Source organism: Bos mutus, chromosome 26 (assembly GCF_027580195.1).
Source record: "Bos mutus isolate GX-2022 chromosome 26, NWIPB_WYAK_1.1, whole genome shotgun sequence".
Lineage (NCBI taxonomy): Eukaryota > Metazoa > Chordata > Mammalia > Artiodactyla > Bovidae > Bos > Bos mutus.
Window position 1 is genome coordinate 33,423,015 of NC_091642.1, and position 18,362 is coordinate 33,441,376.

Here is an 18,362-nt window from a genome sequence, read left to right on the forward strand (position 1 = left end):
TTGCATCAAGTGGTCAAAGTATTGGAGCTTCTGCTTCAGCATCAATCCTTCCAATGAATATTCAAGGTTGATTTCCTTTAGGATTGACTGGTTTGATCTTGCAGTCCAAGGGACTCTCAAGAGTCTTCTCCAGCACCACAGTTTGAAAGCATCAATTTTTTGGCGCTCACATTGGTACTAGAAAAACCATAGCTTTGACTATAGAGACTTTTGTTGGCAAAGTGACATTTCTGCTTTTTTAATATGCTGTCTAGGTTTGTCATAGCTTCTCTTCTAAAGAGTAAGCATCTTAATTTCGTGGCTGCAGTCACCGTCTGTAGTGATTTTGGAGCCCAAGAAAATAAAATTTGTTACTGTTTCCACTTTTTCCATCTATGTGCCATGAGGTGACAGGACTGGATGCCACGATCTTAGTTTTTTGAATGTTGAGTTTTAAGCCAGCTTTTAAAGCCAATTAAACAATTTATTAATAGAAGAAATAATGGAGTCAGAAAGATCACTATTTTCAAATCACTGGAAAAATAACTTAATCCAGCAAAAAACTACCATCAATACTAAAACTGAAATGATGAAAGTTTGGTGAGGAAAAACTATTACAGTCACTCAAAGTATCTATGTACAAATTACTTATTAATTATAAGGGGGAAAACAGTTAACATTTCAGTGGAGAAACCCAATGGGCATAAACCTTGTCAAAGTTAAAATCACTTACTAAACTGACACTGTGTGTATTTCATGATGTGATGGACTCATAAGGATATCACTGGATATTCCTGATAAAAGATCATGACCTGAATTTAATAATGAAGGAACTATCGAAAACCTAAATTAAGAGACATTCTACAAAATGAATGACCTACACTCTTCAAAAACATAAATGTCATTAAAAATACAGAAATAAAAGGCTGAGGAACCATTCTAGATCAAAAGAGACTAAAGAGTAATGAATCTCAAATTCAATGAATAATCTTAAATTGGATTTTGGGTTAAAGGAGTGGGTAAAAAACTATTAAGTCACTGGGACAACTGGGAAAAATTAAATGAGATTCATAGATTAGACAATATATCTAAGCTAACTTTCCTGACTTTTGGTAACTGTACTGTGTAGTTAAGTAAGTGGATATCCTTAGTCTTAGGAAATAGAAAAATAAACATGAAAATACTTAGGAGGAAAGGGATATGAGGGATATGATGTCTACAACTTACTTTCACATGGTTCAGGAAGATGCGGGTGTGTGTGATATGCAATATTTGTGAAAGAGAAAGATGAACAATGAATTAACAAGGCAAATATGGCAAAGTAAGTGGCAATCTAGGTAAAGGGCACATGAAAATTTTCGTGCCATTCTTTTACCTTTTTTATAAATGTGCAATTATTGAAAGTTAAAAGTTTAAAAAAGTCAGGTGGACAAATGTTGAACTCTACTTTCCTTCCACAAGCCAAGTCTTCCTTGTTTCTCTCCTACTCTCTTCTCTATAATCCTAGCTCTCTTGCCATTAAATTATATTTGCTTGTGTTGTTGCTCTGATACACAGAGGAAGAAAAACACAGAGAGCAGTAAATAGGATACGGAAATTAATAAATTTCAGCATTCTCTTAATTCCAACAACCTGATGGAAGATACTCAAAATGGAATAAAATGTTTTGTCAAGGGCCAGAGAGTAAATACTTGAGGCTTTGCAAGTCACATACAGTCTCTGTAACACCTCATTCTTCCCCCTCCAAAACTACTTCCTTAAGCTTGTAGGCATTACAAAAACAGACTGTGGGCTGGATTTTCTGATCCCTGACAGAATATTAAAGTTCTCTAAGAACTATATAAAAGTAGCTCTACTGATCCCTGAAACAGCAAGGACATTACTGAATAAATGAAGCAACAAAATTGTATGAGCATGGTAGTTAGTTGTCAGGGCAATAAATAGTTAATAAAGTTAAACTTTAAACAAAAAATAAAGATTTAACATTTCTTAAAGTTTCTTTTCTAACTCTAAAGTTTGTCACCTTTGAGTTTGCCTGGGGGGAGTAAGAATGGGGGAGATCACTTACATAGCTGCTTATTTTCAAGACACAACATCTTAGGAAAAGTAATGAAAGAAAAAATAACAAGTTTCACTTGGGAAAGGTTAAGAAGGCCTAGACTTAAGAAGTGTGATACAAAACTGATGGGGTAACATTTTAGAGCTGTTCCTGTCAAAATTCAAGACCATTCCCATGCTGTAATGGGGTTCATTACAGCGTGGGAATTTCAGTTCAGTTCAGTCGCTCAGTCGTGTCCGACTCTTTGCAACCCCATGAATCGCAGCACGCCAGGCCTCCCTGTATATCACCAACTCCGGAGTTCACTCAAACTCACATCCATCGAGTTGGTGATGCCATCCAGCCATCTCATCCTCTGTTGTCCCCTTTTCCTCCTGCCCCCAATCCCCCTAGGATCAGAGTCTTTTCTAATGAGTCAACTTTTCGCATGAGGTGGCCAAAGTATTGGAGTTTCAGCTTTAGCATCAGTCCTTCCAAAGAACACCCAGGACTGATCTTCAGAATGGACTGGTTAGATCTCCTTGCAGTCCAAGGGACTCTCAAGAGTCTTCTCCAACACCACAGCTCAAAGGCATCTATACTTCGGCGCTCAGCTTTCTTCACAGTCCAACTCTCACATCCATACATGACCACAGGAAAAACCATAGCCTTGACTAGACGGACCTTTGTTGGCAAAGTAATGTCTCTGCTTTTGAATATGCTATCTATGTTGGTCATAACTTTTCTTCCAAGGAGTAAGCATCTTTTAATTTCATGGCTGCAGTCACCATCTGCAGTGATTCTGGAGCCCCAAAAAATAAAAGTCTGAGACTATTTCCACTGCTTCCCCATCTATTTGCCATGAAGTGATGGGGCCAGATGCCATGATCTTCGTTTACTGAATGTTGAGCTTTAAGCCAACTTTTTCAGTCTCCTCTTTCACTTTCATCAAGAGGCTTTTTAGTTCCTCTTCACTTTCTCCAAATTTAAATAGTGTTAAAAAAAAATCCATACCACATAGTAAATCTATGAATTAAAAGCATATGTATGCATGCAGGTTTTGTAATAATTATTTTTAAAAGACCTATGCAAGTAGAACATGGAGCTACAGCTACAGCCATGTCCACTACCAATGGCTTACTGACATTTCAAGCAATAAGCTGATAAGAGCTGACAAGATGCAACTCATTGATTCAAATGCCACTCTCCTATGCTTATTATTTTAAATGCCATCAAGTCTTAGGGAAAAGGACTCCACCATTTTACATGCCTATATTTTTTAAGGTCAGTTATCTAAAAAGAAAGCTTCTTATTTTGTGTAAATTACTGCTTTTTACATTAACTAAATATGAATTGTTGGGCTTAATACAATGTTTACTGTATGTCAATGTTATCTTCGGGCTTCTCTGGTGGCTCAGCTGCTTAAGAATCCACCGACAATGTGGGAGACCTGGGTTGGGAAGATCCCCTGGAGAAGGGAATGGCTACCCACTTCAGTATTCTGGCCAGGAGAATTTCATGGACTGAATAGAGCATGGAGCCACAAAGAGTTGGACACAACTGAGTGACTTTCACTTTCAACATTATTTTCAATTTTGTTAAGCAGACCAATAGGTTAAAGAATAGGAAAATGACGAAGTTTGAAGCCTGCCTACATATCAAGAGTTAAATACAGTATTAAAAATGTCCAATAAATGTACCACAAATGATTCTTATCAGTATATCTAATTGTTATTATTGTACATGGAAATTAAGCCTAAAGTGCAAGTAGTAGCAAATGACTATTCAGTTCAGTTCAGTCGCTCAGTCATGTCCGACTCTCTGCGACCCCATAAATCAAAGCACTCCAGGCCTCCCTGTCCATCACCAACTCCCGGAGTTCACTCAAACTCACGTCCATAGAGTCAGTGATGCCATCCAGCCATCTCATCCTCTGTCGTCCCCTTCTCCTCCTGCCCCCAATCCCTCCCAGCATCAGAGTCTTTTCCAATGAGTCAACTCTTCACATGAGGTGGCCAAAGTACTGGAGTTTCAGCTTTAGCATCATTCCTTCCAAAGAACACCCAGGACTGATCTCCTTTAGAATGGACTGGTTGGATCTCCTTGCAATCCAAGGGACTCTCAAGAGTCTTCTCTGACACCACAGTTCAAAAGCATCAATTCTTCGGCGCTCAGCTTTCTTCACAGTCCAACTCTCACATCCATACATGACCACTGGAAAAACCACAGCCTTGACTAGACGGACCTTTGTTGGCAAAGTAATGTCTCTGCTTTTGAATATGCCATCTAGGTTGGTCATAACTTTCCTTCCAAGGAGTAAGCATCTTTTACTACTATTTTATTTAATTCACCAGGATCTATAATCAGAACTTGCTGTTAGTTTTTCTTCCGTTAGACATGTATAGTTTTTAAAACTATTTTCTTTTGCTAACTACTACCTTTTAAACATTACATGAGAATGAAGCAGGGAACTTTACTCTCAATGACAGAGCTCTGGTTCTGGGCAAGCAGGTTGTCAGTATTCCCTGGTGTCTCAGTGGTAAAGAATCTGCCTGCAATGCAGGAGACCAGGGTTTGATCCCTGGGTTGGGAAGATCCCCTGGAGGAGGAAATGGCAACCCACTCCAGTATTCTTGCCTGGAAAATCCCATGGACAGAGAAGCCTGGCTGGGTACAATCCACAGGGTCACACAGAGTCGGACATGACTGAAGCGACTAAGCAACAGCAACAAAGCAGGTTGGAGGATTTAAATCTCCTTTAATTTCATTAGCCACCAATATTCCATATGCAAGGAGGGATCCATTTTTTACTTCTCTGGTATACTCTGGTTTACCAAGAATCAGACTTTTATCAAATTTGCCAAATAACTAGTGTATCTGCTTAATTCTGACCACATAATATTGGATAGAACTGATCTCCAATTAATGATTTCTCTGAATCTCTATGTTTGTCTTAGGGGAAAAAAGTCCACAGACTGGGAGTATATATTAAGAAAACACAACACACACACACACATGCATACACACAAATCACCCTCCTGCCCGCCAGAAAAAAAACTCTTTGATACTGAATCTTGGATGAGCATTGATTCACCGTGTCAAGTGGTTTTCCTTAATCTTTTAAAATAATATATATAAAAGCCTCTGGAAATACAACAAGGTTAGGTCTTGCAATTTAGATTTGTACACTTAACTTCATAAGTAATTAATCATGTACTAATGTCTGGTATTCATTCAACTTATCCTGTATTTATTTAAGTCTCCTACGTAAATAACTCTTAAACTTCTCAGATTTGCTTCTTCTTTCTCAGTCCTAACAGACAAGCACTATATTCATACATGTTTCTTCCACAGTTCCATTTACATAATAGGTACTGTGAATACTTATTGAGTTGTGGTTCTCTAGGACAAGATGACAGACAAGTCTTTATCAGCAGTGTTGAATATGCCCAAACTGATACATTCAGCATAAATACATGCTGTAGAATACAATCAGAAAATAATAACTTAGATTTAGCATCTGCTCTTACTATAAATTTCAATGTGCTAAAATTGAAATAAAAATTAAAATGTAAGAAGGATATCTCTAAAACTTCTAATTAGTGCATACTCACAAAAGAGGAAATGACGAAATGTTCAAAGTAAACACAACATGACAGGCTAATAATAGGCATGAAAAGTATCTAGTTACATGATTCCTGAGAACAGACGGGCACCGAAAGAGAGAGAATCTTGAAAGTGAAAAGTGAACGTGAAGTCGCTCAGTCTAGTCCGCCTCTTTGTGACCCCATGGACTGTAGCCCGCCAGCTTCCTCCATCCATAGGATTTTCCAGGCAAGAATACTGGAGTGGGTGCCATTTCCTTCTCCAGGGGATCTTCTTGACTTACTCCAATCTTATTGCTGGTTACTTACAAAAATAAATTCTATGCCTCTCCTGTGTCTGTCTATCCAGACCTATATATTCTTCAAAAATGTACCACAAGTCCTAACTTCTTAGAACATTCTCCTAACATGATTGTCAAATACTGAACTTACTAATAATAGCCTTATAATAAACTTAAAGAGCATAAACAATTCATATGTGTATACAAAATCCCATCTTGCATTATCCTTAGTTATTAAAACATCCATAACTCTTTACAACAGCTATCTCCATCTCAGCCAAGTACAAGAATATCCATTATCATACACTGATTCATCGCTTAAAATTAGTCCATTTTTAAGGATATGAAATACTGAAAGTAATTTTTAATTCTTTCCCTCTCTCCAGTACTCCTTCACTACTATTGGATCAGCTCTTCATGCTATCAACACAATCCTACAATTAATAACAGCATCACAAGATAGCTTCTGACATAGAAATACAGGTGTATGTGTACATATATTTAAGTATTAACACACATATTTTGTAGCTCAGACAACTAAGGAGGTCTAGAAGCAATGATGTTCTAGTACAATGAGTATACCTAGTGTTTTGCTATCTTATACAATTTTCCAAAGTAAAAAAACAAGGAAGAATGGATCAGTTCAGTTGCTCAGTCGTGTCCGACTCTTTGCGACCCCATGGACCGCATCACGCCAGGCCTCCCTGTCCATTACCAACTCCTGAAGTCTACCCAAACTCATGTCCATCAAGTCGGTGATGCCATCCAACCATCTCATCCTCTGTTGTCCCCTTCTCCTCCCGCCCCTAATCTTTCCCAGCATCAGGATACATGTATATTTATGGCTGAGTCTCTTCACTGGTCACCTGAAACTGTCAAAACACTGTTAATTGGCTATACCCCAAAGCAAAATGTTTTTGGTGTTTAAGAGAAAAAAAAAAAGAAATGAGGATTCCTTGGCAAAATCCAAGGTTCTGATAGAGAAAGCAAAGGTAAGTGTGGAACAGTTTTCGGGGCAAAAAGGTAAAGATTGATAGAAACATGATAAACAAAAAAAAAAAGATGAAAAGCCAACCAGAATGGGCTTTCAATGGACAAATGTAAAACAACTCAAACTACAAAATAAATAATGATTGCAATAAATTATAATCCAAAGAACAAAATAAAAATTCATGAGTCAATACTGACAGGTAAACAACAAAAACATAAATAGAGAAGGGAAACATCTTCCTTACAGTAAGATTTCAACAAACAGAGTTTGAAGAAATAATAGAACTAGGGAAGCATCATTTGGTAAACATCATGCTAGTATTTTTTTTCAGACAAGATTAATCAATTGATGCTAAAATTATGATGAGAAAAAAATATTTACAAAATCTCAAAGTATGTCTCCACAAGATACCTATCAAGCACAAAAGGGAAAAAAGCAGAAACCCTACAGTATAGGAAACTTGGCAGACACAGTCTTAACCAAGTGATCAAATTAAACATCACCAAGTGTTTCCTGATATGGTGCACTAAGGATGACACCCCGTCAATTCTGTGCAATTCTTGCATAACCTGAATTCAATTATAAGGACCATCAGACAAACTGAGGAACCATGAGACAAATCAATTTGCTAGCATTCTTCAAAAGTGTCAACATCATGAAAGGCAAAGAAAAACAGAACTATTAGACTAAAGGAGACAAAGCAGACATGACAGCCATATAACAAAGTGTGGTCCGAGATTGACTCCTGGACCAGAAACATGACTCTACTGGGGTAACTGGTGAATTCTGAAAGATATGCAGATTACAGTACTTTATCAGTGTTTATCTCCTGATTTTTATCATTGTATTGTGGTTACATAAGACATTATCATTTGGGAAACCTAGGTATAGAGGAATTTATTATTTTTGCAAGTGTTTTATATATCTAAAATTATTTCAAAAAGAAGCTAAGAAAAAGTATAAAAGCCTCATAAGTGTATAGTACACAGAAAGCTTTTCGTGTATATACTTGGTGTATGTAAGCAGTCAAAACAGTTAGCTATAATATTATAATTCTCCAACTTCATTATGTACACTGACTTCTTATTCATTTAGTACACATTTTAGAGTATATACTACATGCCCAACAAACAGGAAAGGAAGGAAAGAAGGGAGAAGCCAAGTAAGGCAGGCAGGTAGACACTCACTTGTTAATGGACTCCTAGCACAACTGAGACTGGCTATTTCAAATATACTCATGCCCCTTTACACTCTTATTCTCTTCCTCTTCCAAACTGAGTAATTTCAAATACCACTTAATTCTTACTCTACCATTTTCCATATTCATGTTTCTAGCTTTGTAATCAAAATCCACGTACTCTAAAAACATGGATCCAATCCCAGCTATGCGACTCTGCCCTAACTCAGACTGATCCTTGCCATTTCTTTATCTGTAAAACTGGGATGGCTTTAACCAGCTTTATAACTAACTTTATAGGGATGTTGCTGTGAGAATTAAATGGGAGCAAATCAAAGTAACTGGCACATAGTAGGTGCTCAAAAATAGTTACTTGTCTTTCCCATACAAAATATATTTTCTAACTACTGAAGTGTAGATGAACAATCATTTTACTAATTTCTAGGTAAGTTCCTGTTATATTTTCCAAAAAGGCAACTTCATATTTTTCACTAGATATTTTTAAAGTGTTAGTTGCTCAGTTGTGTCCGACTCTTTGCAACCTCATAGTCAGTACCCCACCATGTTCCTCTGTCCCTGGAATTCTCCAGGCAAGAACACTACAGTGGGTTGCCTTTCCCTTCTCCAGGGGATTTCCCTGACAGACCCAGGGATCAAACCCAGATCTCTTGCACTGCAGGCAGATAGATTCTTTGACCAACTGAGTCACCAAGAAAGGGCAGGTGTTTTTGAAAGTAAATGTAAATAATGTATTTATTTTATCCATTCTAATAGTATCCAATGAAAATCAAATTAACTAAAAACAATTAGGAATAACCTGCATCTCATTCTTAAATATGAGACTAGTATTTCTAACAGCTTTTTCAAATATTACCTGGCATCTCACCATGCCAACCTCAAATCAAAATTCCAATACTGTGCTCTATGCTGCCACCTCTTGGCTGTTAACCACTCTCTCCCGTACTTCTTTCATTTTTGGAATCTTTCGGGCTTCCCTCAAAGCTCAGTCGGTAAAGAATCTGCCTTCAATGCAGGAGACCTGGGTTCGATTCCTGAGTCGGGAAGATACTCCTGGAGAAGGAAATGGCAATCCATTCCAGTATTCTTGCATGGAAAATTCCATGGACAGAGGAGCCTGGCAGGCTACAGCCCATGGGGTTACAAGAGTCGGACACGACTTAGCGACTAAACCACCACCACCAAACTCAGCCAAGTCTCAACCCAACGTAGGTATAATTAACTTTCAGATCTACTCCTTCTCAGATAAGATGCACAAATGTCTGGAAGAGTTTCAACACAATCACTTTCAATCTAACACAACTAAAGCTATGTATCTGACAAGTTATGTTTTCTAGGCTCTATGTTCAAAGACACAGACACTATGGCTGTCTCTGATAAAAACAAATGCCAAAGACAGGTAGTGAAAAGTCTAATGGAGAAGACTACCTTTCCCAGATCTAGCTGGCCTTTCAAACAAATATTCTTTCTAACTAGAATACTAACTAAAAATTATAGAACTACAAACAGTAAGAATAGCTGCTACATGGTTAAATGCTACATGGTTCCATGCCTTGCTATTTCTGTATTTTCTTCTAAAAATATTCATGAAATATTTTATCCTCATATAGCAATGGGAAACTCAATCATATTACAAGAATATACTGTACTCTATTATTGACCACAGAAGAGCTTTCCTCCCATCCTCTTCTGAAAAAAAAGGTAATCAATCATTGGCTCCTTCTGTACTGCCAAAATGCCTATTAAATAACTTGCTCAATAATTGGTCACAACATATATGAATGTACACACAAAGACACACAGTTTAAAATGATGAACTTAAACTTCATTGGTAGCTGCTTAATTTTCCGGTCTTTTCCAAACTGCAATAAATTTCAAAACACTTTACTCATTAACTCAATAAAAACAGACCATCCTGGATAGTCACAGCAATAATTTTTTCATGTACTTAAGCAAGAAAAAGATGCCATAAAAGAAGAACATTAAAATGCTCTTAAATTAGCTTTGATTTAAAGCAACCTGCCAACAATAGTAAATAATGGTAGAATGGCTATATGCAAGGGTACAAAATAGCATAAGTCATGGTCCGTGGTCTTCACAAGTTGACAATGTAGTCAGGAACACAAGACTCAAACACAGAAAAGGATTAATAACAGAAAGCAGAATATTAATTGACAAATAATTGGTGTAATATTTACTACAACAGTGTGAAGTGTTGAAACAGCACTAAGAGCAGAGGTATACCATTTGTAAGAAAGGAGAGTTAAGGTAAGACTAAGAGCAAGCAGAATTTCAAGCTTTAAAGAACAAGTGCAATGGCCTAGTCCAAATGGTAAAAGTACGTCGTTTACTATAAATGATCAGACCAATTTTGCGTAGAAGACTAGTAGTATTGGTAAGAGAAGTGGACCAAACTGGGAGGGCACTGAGACTCTGAGCATTAGGCTAATGAATCCCAAAGACAACTGTAAAGTCACCAGAGACTGAGTGTGGGTTAACATTTCCATACTACTCGAAGAGTGAGGGTTACGGGAAGGCAGGGAGGAGAAGGGTTTAACCATGTACCAGTGTTTAACACACTGACAAAAACTGAGAGAGAAGAATCATTATTTCAGTAGCCCAGAAAAATGCTAATGGTCTGAACTACGGTGATGACTGTGAAAAGAGAAAAAGAATGATATTCAATACAAAGAAGAACTGATACAACTTCGTCAATGATTTGAAGTCAGAAGTGTACAAGGAAAAGGAAGGAATTAAAAATGTTTTAAACATTTCCATGGAACAGAAATACCATGAAAAGAAACATAAGACTGTAAAATTATAAATAATTTCCAACAACTTTAATGTCTAAACCAAAATTCTTTTTATGTTTAACACAAAGCAATAAAACAAGAGAAACCCTAAGGTACAGCCAGTTTCTACACCTGAATATAAACAGCATCCATGCTCAAGTATTATGAAGAAACATAAGACGGCATAAACCACAGTCCATCGTTAAGTCTACATGAATTAATAACTACTTGATCTAGGTGCTTGTTACTGTATAAATGACTCCCACTACATGAATTACATTTCATATTTAAAATAACACAACAGTTTGAGACCTAGTTAATTATTCTGTCTAGTGAACTACATAAATAGGGCATTGCATGTTGGGATATAGATTTCTCAACAGACTAAACAGAATAGAAACCGTCTAAATCGCTAAACCGAGTTATTATCAAATCCTTTATAAATGAACATGGAACCTGTACTCCTACAAATTCTCCAACAAAGTAACCAAGTTTTGGGAAAATAAAATCTACAAAATACCACTCTAGACAAGTTTCACAAGTTTCTTGGTTACCTTTACTTTATCTCTTCTCAAGCAACAGAACAGACAATTTTCATCAAAAGTCCAATCAGAAATGCTTTCAGGTTCACAGTCTGCAAAAACAGTAGGAATAACAAATTAATAGACACAAAAGAGGATTTTTCAGGAAACAAATGAGAACTAATTTCAAAAATATTATCTGGTTTAACTACACCAAAAATACAGGCTCCTTATCTGCAATAATTGTTCACTAGTTAATATACTTTATTCATAAGTATATTTGCATTATCACAGATAACTACATACAAAAAGATGCTTACATGGGTATAGCGTCATCCCACATAAAACTGTGAATAAAAAGGAGAAGGAGACTGGGGCTTAAGTCACCAAGATATCATTTATGTCACCAGGAAGAATTTGAAATACCAAAGAAAGATTTTGAATACCTTTAAATAAACTGAGATCTTTTAATAATGCAGGTCCAAACAGCCCTTCAAGAATACTTTCAAACCCTGAAAGGATGAAAAAAATTCATTATTACAATAATATTCCCTACAGTAATTTTAACCTAGTTGCATGAAAAAATGATGGTGCTTTCTTTCCATTCTCAGGACCTCCAGATTATTATTGAAAGGATGCTGAGGAGAGTGTCAATGACGAATCTAAAAGGAGTATTTGCATTTTCGTCAGTGATTAACACTCAATACAAATTCACAACCCATTCAAGGACAATACAAAACAACAGTAGAAATAACCAATGAAGGAATGTAAATTCATGAGGTCTCTTACCATCTTACAAAATTCCAAATACCTCTTTACATAAACTTTCAAACTTCATTTTAAGAGGCACCTTTCCAAATGAGTCAAACTGCTTCAAAATTTTCAGTGTTCTGGGTTAATCTAAACAGCGTTCTGAATCTGAACTGAGTTAATAGATTATTCAATCTAACAGTTTTTTAAGAAGGAAAAGCCTCACTGAAAACAACATTTGTATCACAAAAAGAAAAAGACTTTTGTCATTAGTTCACACTGCCACAGTAACTACTGGGTCTATTTATGAACCACTGATTATACACAAAAAGAGAGACAAAGAGAATTCAAAGATACCTATACACAGATGTTTAGAAAATGAAAACAAAAATAAACTTTTCTAATATATTACCTCAAATACCACTGATTAACTCAATGAAAAACAAGTTAAAAAATATCTTTGTCACCTTGCTGTCTTCTATATTAAGAGTAAGGAGGAAAATGCAAAAGAGAAGCCAACTGTACCTTCATACAACACAACAAATAATGGGTTAGTAAAGCAGTTTCCAAACTCTATGTATCATGACCTCATTTGGAGCTCAAGTTAAGTAAAACAAGAGGCCTATAAATAAATGTCCTTTAAGCATGACCTTAAGAAAGAAAGAAATGGTCTTGTGCATTCAATGTCCACATTTCAAATGTACAGAAATATTACTGTAATTAAAAAAATATGTAAGTTTGACTGAATTCCTTGTAGTTTGGGCCACTATGCATTTTGTCACATAATCTGATTATCACCTAAGGGTTTACAATTTTTTTTTAATTGTTAAAAAGTACCCCCATGTTCAAAAGTGAGGGAACCACTAATTTAAAATCCTATAGCCTGGTGGGCACATGAGGCCCACAAACAGGGACGTTTCCTAACCACAAATACAATCACCAGAAAGAGTTTGGAAAGTAAGCGGGTAAGAAAGATGGTCCCAAGAAACAGTATCTTATCTCCTTATAAGAGTAACACTGTACTGTAAAGGATTCCTCTGTCCTTAATATTAAGTCATCATATTCAATAGGGTAAACCCTAGAGTTTGTACCATCTACACTGTAGTTACTTGACTTTCCTATACTATTTTCATGATTTCTAGATTCTAGGTTTTTCATTTATTATTAACAATCAATTGTTTTTCAACTCTCTTTTGTTCTTCCCATCAAAATTATTCCAAGGACATTAACAAAACCAAACTACCCATTCAAACAAATGGAAAATATCTACCCGGTTTATTATTTGCCTACTATAATTAAAACTCTGTTCACTAAATTACTATGTCCTCTTTTCTCTACACTAGGGAGGATAAAGTGTTGGGCTAAGGTTTTTGAGGGTGGGAAGGTGGTGGTGAGGGAATGAGAAGGAAATGCTAAGTACTGCCTATCCTGGGTCTGCAAACTAGATATTTTCAACACTAGCTTACAAAGAAAAAAAAAAATCCTGTAGCCTGCCTCTAGAGCCCTCTTACTCCCAAAATGGATTTCTAACTTCACAAATATTAATGAAAGTGTTTCAATATCTGGCAAGTACCAAGTACACACTGCAAATAACTAAAGGGGATTATGGGTGGCTCTTATTCTGAAGAGCAAATCTAATATGCTTTCACCTGGATTTATATGAAATAATAACAAATTCCAAATGTGTATGCTTAGCATAAATTCTTCAAAGGGAAAATGTAAATATAGCAAAAAATAATACTAAGAAAGAAAAAAATCAAATAAAAGCCTTGGTAGGTAAAATTTTAAAAATTACAAAAGATAACAGAATTAGAAAGAATAGTAATAACATCAATAACACAAAAACACTAACAAAAACTGAATCACATTATCAAAGAACAGGAAAAGGGAAAGACCAAAAATAAACAAGAAAAAAAATCTGGTCATAAAAGCAAAGATTTAACCACAATTAATTTTGATCAAAACAGCAACTGTAAACAAGTCTTGATCTTGTCTGCAACAATACATTAAACCACACAGATACTGATCAGATACCGTTAAGTCATATTTTGCCTACTCTGCTTAACTGAATTTAATGCCACTCAGTTTTATTAATATTAAATATTCAATTTAGCAGTTGCATAGCAACAAGGAATGTCTCATGCGCTATGCTTGACATTAACAAAAGGCAAATAAGAAAAGAATAAATGTATTCAAAATTTATACCATGATCTCATAGAAAAGCCATGAAGATCAACAACAAAATGCCAAGGAAAATTAAATACATAATGAAAAAGACAGCTATGTCATTATGTTCAATCACCAGGACTTAAAACTCACCTGTATGTAACATATTACATGTAAAGAAATATTAATAATTTTATTGAGCATGACTACTGGCCAAAGAATCCCCATCCAACATTGCAACTGGAATGAAAGCTGGTCTCCAATCTCTTCTCACTGCAACCTCAAGACAATCACTGTGTCTTCAGATCGTCTTCCTAAAACACTGCTCTAACAATGTGACCAACAGTTCAGCAAAACCACACTTTGTTTTTAAAAACAAATCCCAAATTCCTAAGTCTAGCAATCAAAACCATTTATAATTAATAATTTGACCCTAACCTACCACTGACAGCCTTATTTCTCAAAACTTCCCTGCTCACTATCCCAGCTCCAACCAGGCTGGTATTCTAACGTGTTCAATCATCTACCATTTCTATGTCCTCATATTTTCTGAAGCCTTTTCATTTCACTTCTGCCCAAATATATTATCTCCGTCAAGGCATTCTTCAGCTTATTCAACAAATAGATATTTGCTTATCTAACATACATTAACCAAAAGCCTACCACCTATCAGGGACAGTGACAGGCACTGAATAGGTAGGCAATGATGAACAGACATGGTACCCGCCCTCAAGGAGACTGGGTTTCCAGTTTTCTCATCCTCAGAATTCACATTATCACTCCCTGTCTTTTAAATAAATGTTAATTGCCCTATGTTTTCTCTCTTCTATTAATATTACATGCAAAGCACTGTCTATGAAAGTATTCTGTAACATAAGAGTTGTCATAGGCTATCTAAACCCAGCTTCTGTTTTTCTTTCCATATGTTTAGGTCCTCAAGGAGATTTAATATGCCAAGAAGGCTAGGAAGGAAGGCCTTCCTGTTTCCCAGAATGTTCCTCTTATACTAGGGCTCTCTGGTTTTCAGTTTGATTTTAATAACCTACCTCTCAAAAACAAAAGACAGAAGATTAAAATTTCTCACATATTACCCTCTTCAATCTAAATCATATCTCTACTCTATTTCTAACCAAAATGGGAAAAGCAGATTATGAAAAGTAATGAGAGGAATGTATCAAATACACAGACAACTGAAGTAAGCAACAGCCTGTAGTTCTGAAATAAGAAAAATATCATAGATGGAATGAAAAAATGGTTCACGTGTCTTGGGAACCTTTCCTGAGAGAACAGTACAGTGATTATCAGTCTGAGAGACAATTTTCACATCAAGGTCTCCAAGCTCTTACAAAGCTTGGTGCCTGGTTAAAAAAAAAAAAAAAAAAAAAGAGCTCAATCTTCAATATGGTATCATTATTTTATAAAATATCAGTTCAAAGGTGCTTGTTGGTAACAATCATCAGCGAGTATCTTAAAACACACAAAAAAGAGACTGATAGTATCTGGAGTTTTTTGCTTAAAACTCAGGGTTTTAACTTGGGAATACCACACTTACCTTCTTTAAAAGTAAGCACCAAAATGAATAATTAAAAAGCACCAGATTACACAATCTTTTATACTCAATCCAAAGGAACAGAGGTAATTAAACCCTTTTTAATCAATGTTTCAGCTACTTTAAGGTATCTATCATACAACCAAAGCAGTCTGGATGAACTTCTACAGGTAAAGAGCCAAAACAAGGCTGTCTTCTCATTACTCTAGGCAATCCGCCCCTGCTGGACAATTACACGCATTAAGACTTCTTCCTCTTTCCCTGAGCACCTGCTCCCAGCCCACATCTGTGAGGAGCACATCTGCTGGCTCACTCACCATCCTGAGAATCACCCAGCACAAAAACTGATTAAAGAACCTGATAAGACACACACTAAAGACAAACAATAACCTAGTCAAGACTAACAGCCCAAACTGAAACAGAATTAACGAAGAAAAATACTAGAGGTTGAAAAAAATTAACAAATAGTGTTTCTATTGAAGCCAGGGAAAAACGGCATTTAAAACAAAAAGCAAGCTGCTCTAGAAAAGGAGTGCAGAATATGTATTTGGGGAAGAGAAAAAAAGAAAACCCAAACTGCCAAAATAATCAAATAAAGTATTAAATAGAAAAATATACAACCAATTAGCGATTTTAAAAAATTCAAGAAATGTCCTCATGCTGCTGCTGCTGCTGCTAAGTCACTTCAGTCGTGTCCGACTCTGTGCGACCCCATAGACAGAAGCCCACCAGGCTCCCCATAATGCATAGTAAATCTGAAGTCAAAGAAATCATGTGAAAAAGATTAGAGATGAGGAGGAGGCCAGGACATTCAGTATCTGTGAAAGAGGATTTCCAGAACAAGAAAGAGCAAATACTAAAAATTTTCAAAAATTAAATTTAAGAAATGGGGTGGGATGAAGGGGGAAGACAAGAACAAAAAGAAAACTTCCTGATGTTGAATACTGTTATGCATCTCCATAGTTAATGTGTTTTGAGAAGTCCTGGGCAGAATACTCAGGGGGAAAAAAGCATATTGATACATGTAACTCTCCCAGCAGAATATCTGAATTTCAAAAATAAAAGTAAAGCTCCAAAATTAGGGGAAATTTTTACTTAATTTACACAAAATAAGAGGAAAGAGATTCAGAATGACAGTCATTTCATCAGTAAAAGTAAATGCTAAAAGCCAATGGAGCTATGTTTACAAAATTCTGAAGGTTAAAAAAAAAATGTTTAAAGCCAATCTATTATTCACAGATATGGATAAAATAAAAATACTAGATATGCTCTGATTTAAAAAGTAAGACATCCATTTACTTGGGTACTAGTAACAGTTAAAGTAGTTGAGCTAAAATAAAAAAATTCAGAACAAAGACCTCCTAAAAATGACAAACACTTTATATAAAAAATAACAGTGTATGGCTGAGTTCCTTTGCTGTTCACCTGAAACTCGCAACACTGTTTGTTAATCGGCTATATCCCAATACAAAATAAAAAGTTAAAAACAAATAATGGCAAGCAATGTACCAGCAAAACTAACAGTTAAGTATAAACACTTGTTACTAATATGAGGCGATTCAGTTTAATACAAGAGATAAAGAATTCTTTAAATAAACACAATATAATTTTTAAAATTAATGATTTAGGAATAACATCCCAAACTATTTCAAAAAATCTTAGGTGAAGAAGAGTAAATAAAGTATGCTTAGATGAAGTGTGCATGCAGGATGAGGGAATAATTTATAATAGTCATTACTCTTTGATGTTAATAAGAAAATGTAGGTTTAACATAAATTTACTTTAGAATGTATGGATAAGGCTGAAGAATTTCCAATCACCGGAGGAAATAAACAACAACAAAAAACAATTACAAAAGGAAGTAAAATTTAAAACTAAACAAAAAGTAAGCATGCTAAACAAGAAACAAAAAAAACAATTTCAGGAAAAATATCAAACGTAAATATTACAATAAATATTAATCAATTAAATTAACTAAGCAAAAGAGAAAAAAGTGACAAGGCATAGCAGGAGCTTCCCTGTCTCTGGTAAAGAATCTGCCTTCCAATGCAGCAGACACAAGTTCGATCCCTGGGTTGGGAAGATCTGGAGAAGCGAATGGCAAGCCCCTCCAGTATTCTTGCCTGGGAAATCCCATAGACAGAGGAGCCTGGTGAACCATGGGGCTGCTGAAGAGTGGGACATGACTGAGTGACTGAACAACAGGGCCCGGTAGCATGCAGTTCGTAACAGACTCAGAGTGACACAGGTATGTTACCCCAAAGAGGGAGGCTCAGCTGTGAGAAAAGTGTAAGAAGATAAGAAGAAAGCAATAGAGATGGCAGTAACAATCAGGAAAAGAATTATTCAAGGATAAAAGAATAAAACATAGATAACTAGTAAGAATCTACTGTACAACAGGGAACTCTACTCAATACTCGGTAATGGCCTACATGGAAAAATAATTTTTAAAAAAGAGTGGATATATGGATACGTATAACTGATCTACTTTGCTG

General features: G+C 35.9%; 1 protein-coding gene across 21 annotated transcripts in view; it reads right to left on the bottom strand.

The window, feature by feature from the left end:
• Nucleotides 1–18,362, bottom strand: part of LCOR (ligand dependent nuclear receptor corepressor) — a 133,877-nt gene that overhangs the window by 59,997 nt on the left and 55,518 nt on the right. For 18 of the 21 annotated variants that reach the window (XM_070363855.1, XM_070363847.1, XM_070363848.1 and 15 more), the window contains 2 exons: nt 11,849–11,914; nt 11,436–11,515 (listed from right to left, as the gene is read on the bottom strand). The exons of 2 other annotated variants lie outside the window; for them this stretch is intronic. Coding sequence is in view for 9 of the 19 variants with exons in the window: in XM_070363839.1 (XP_070219940.1) it covers nt 11,436–11,515; nt 11,849–11,914 (146 nt within the window). In the remaining 10 variants the exon portion in view is untranslated. Of the gene's footprint in view, nt 1–11,435; nt 11,516–11,722; nt 11,915–18,362 lie in introns of those variants that run through there. One more of the 21 variants, XM_070363843.1, reaches the window with a different exon arrangement.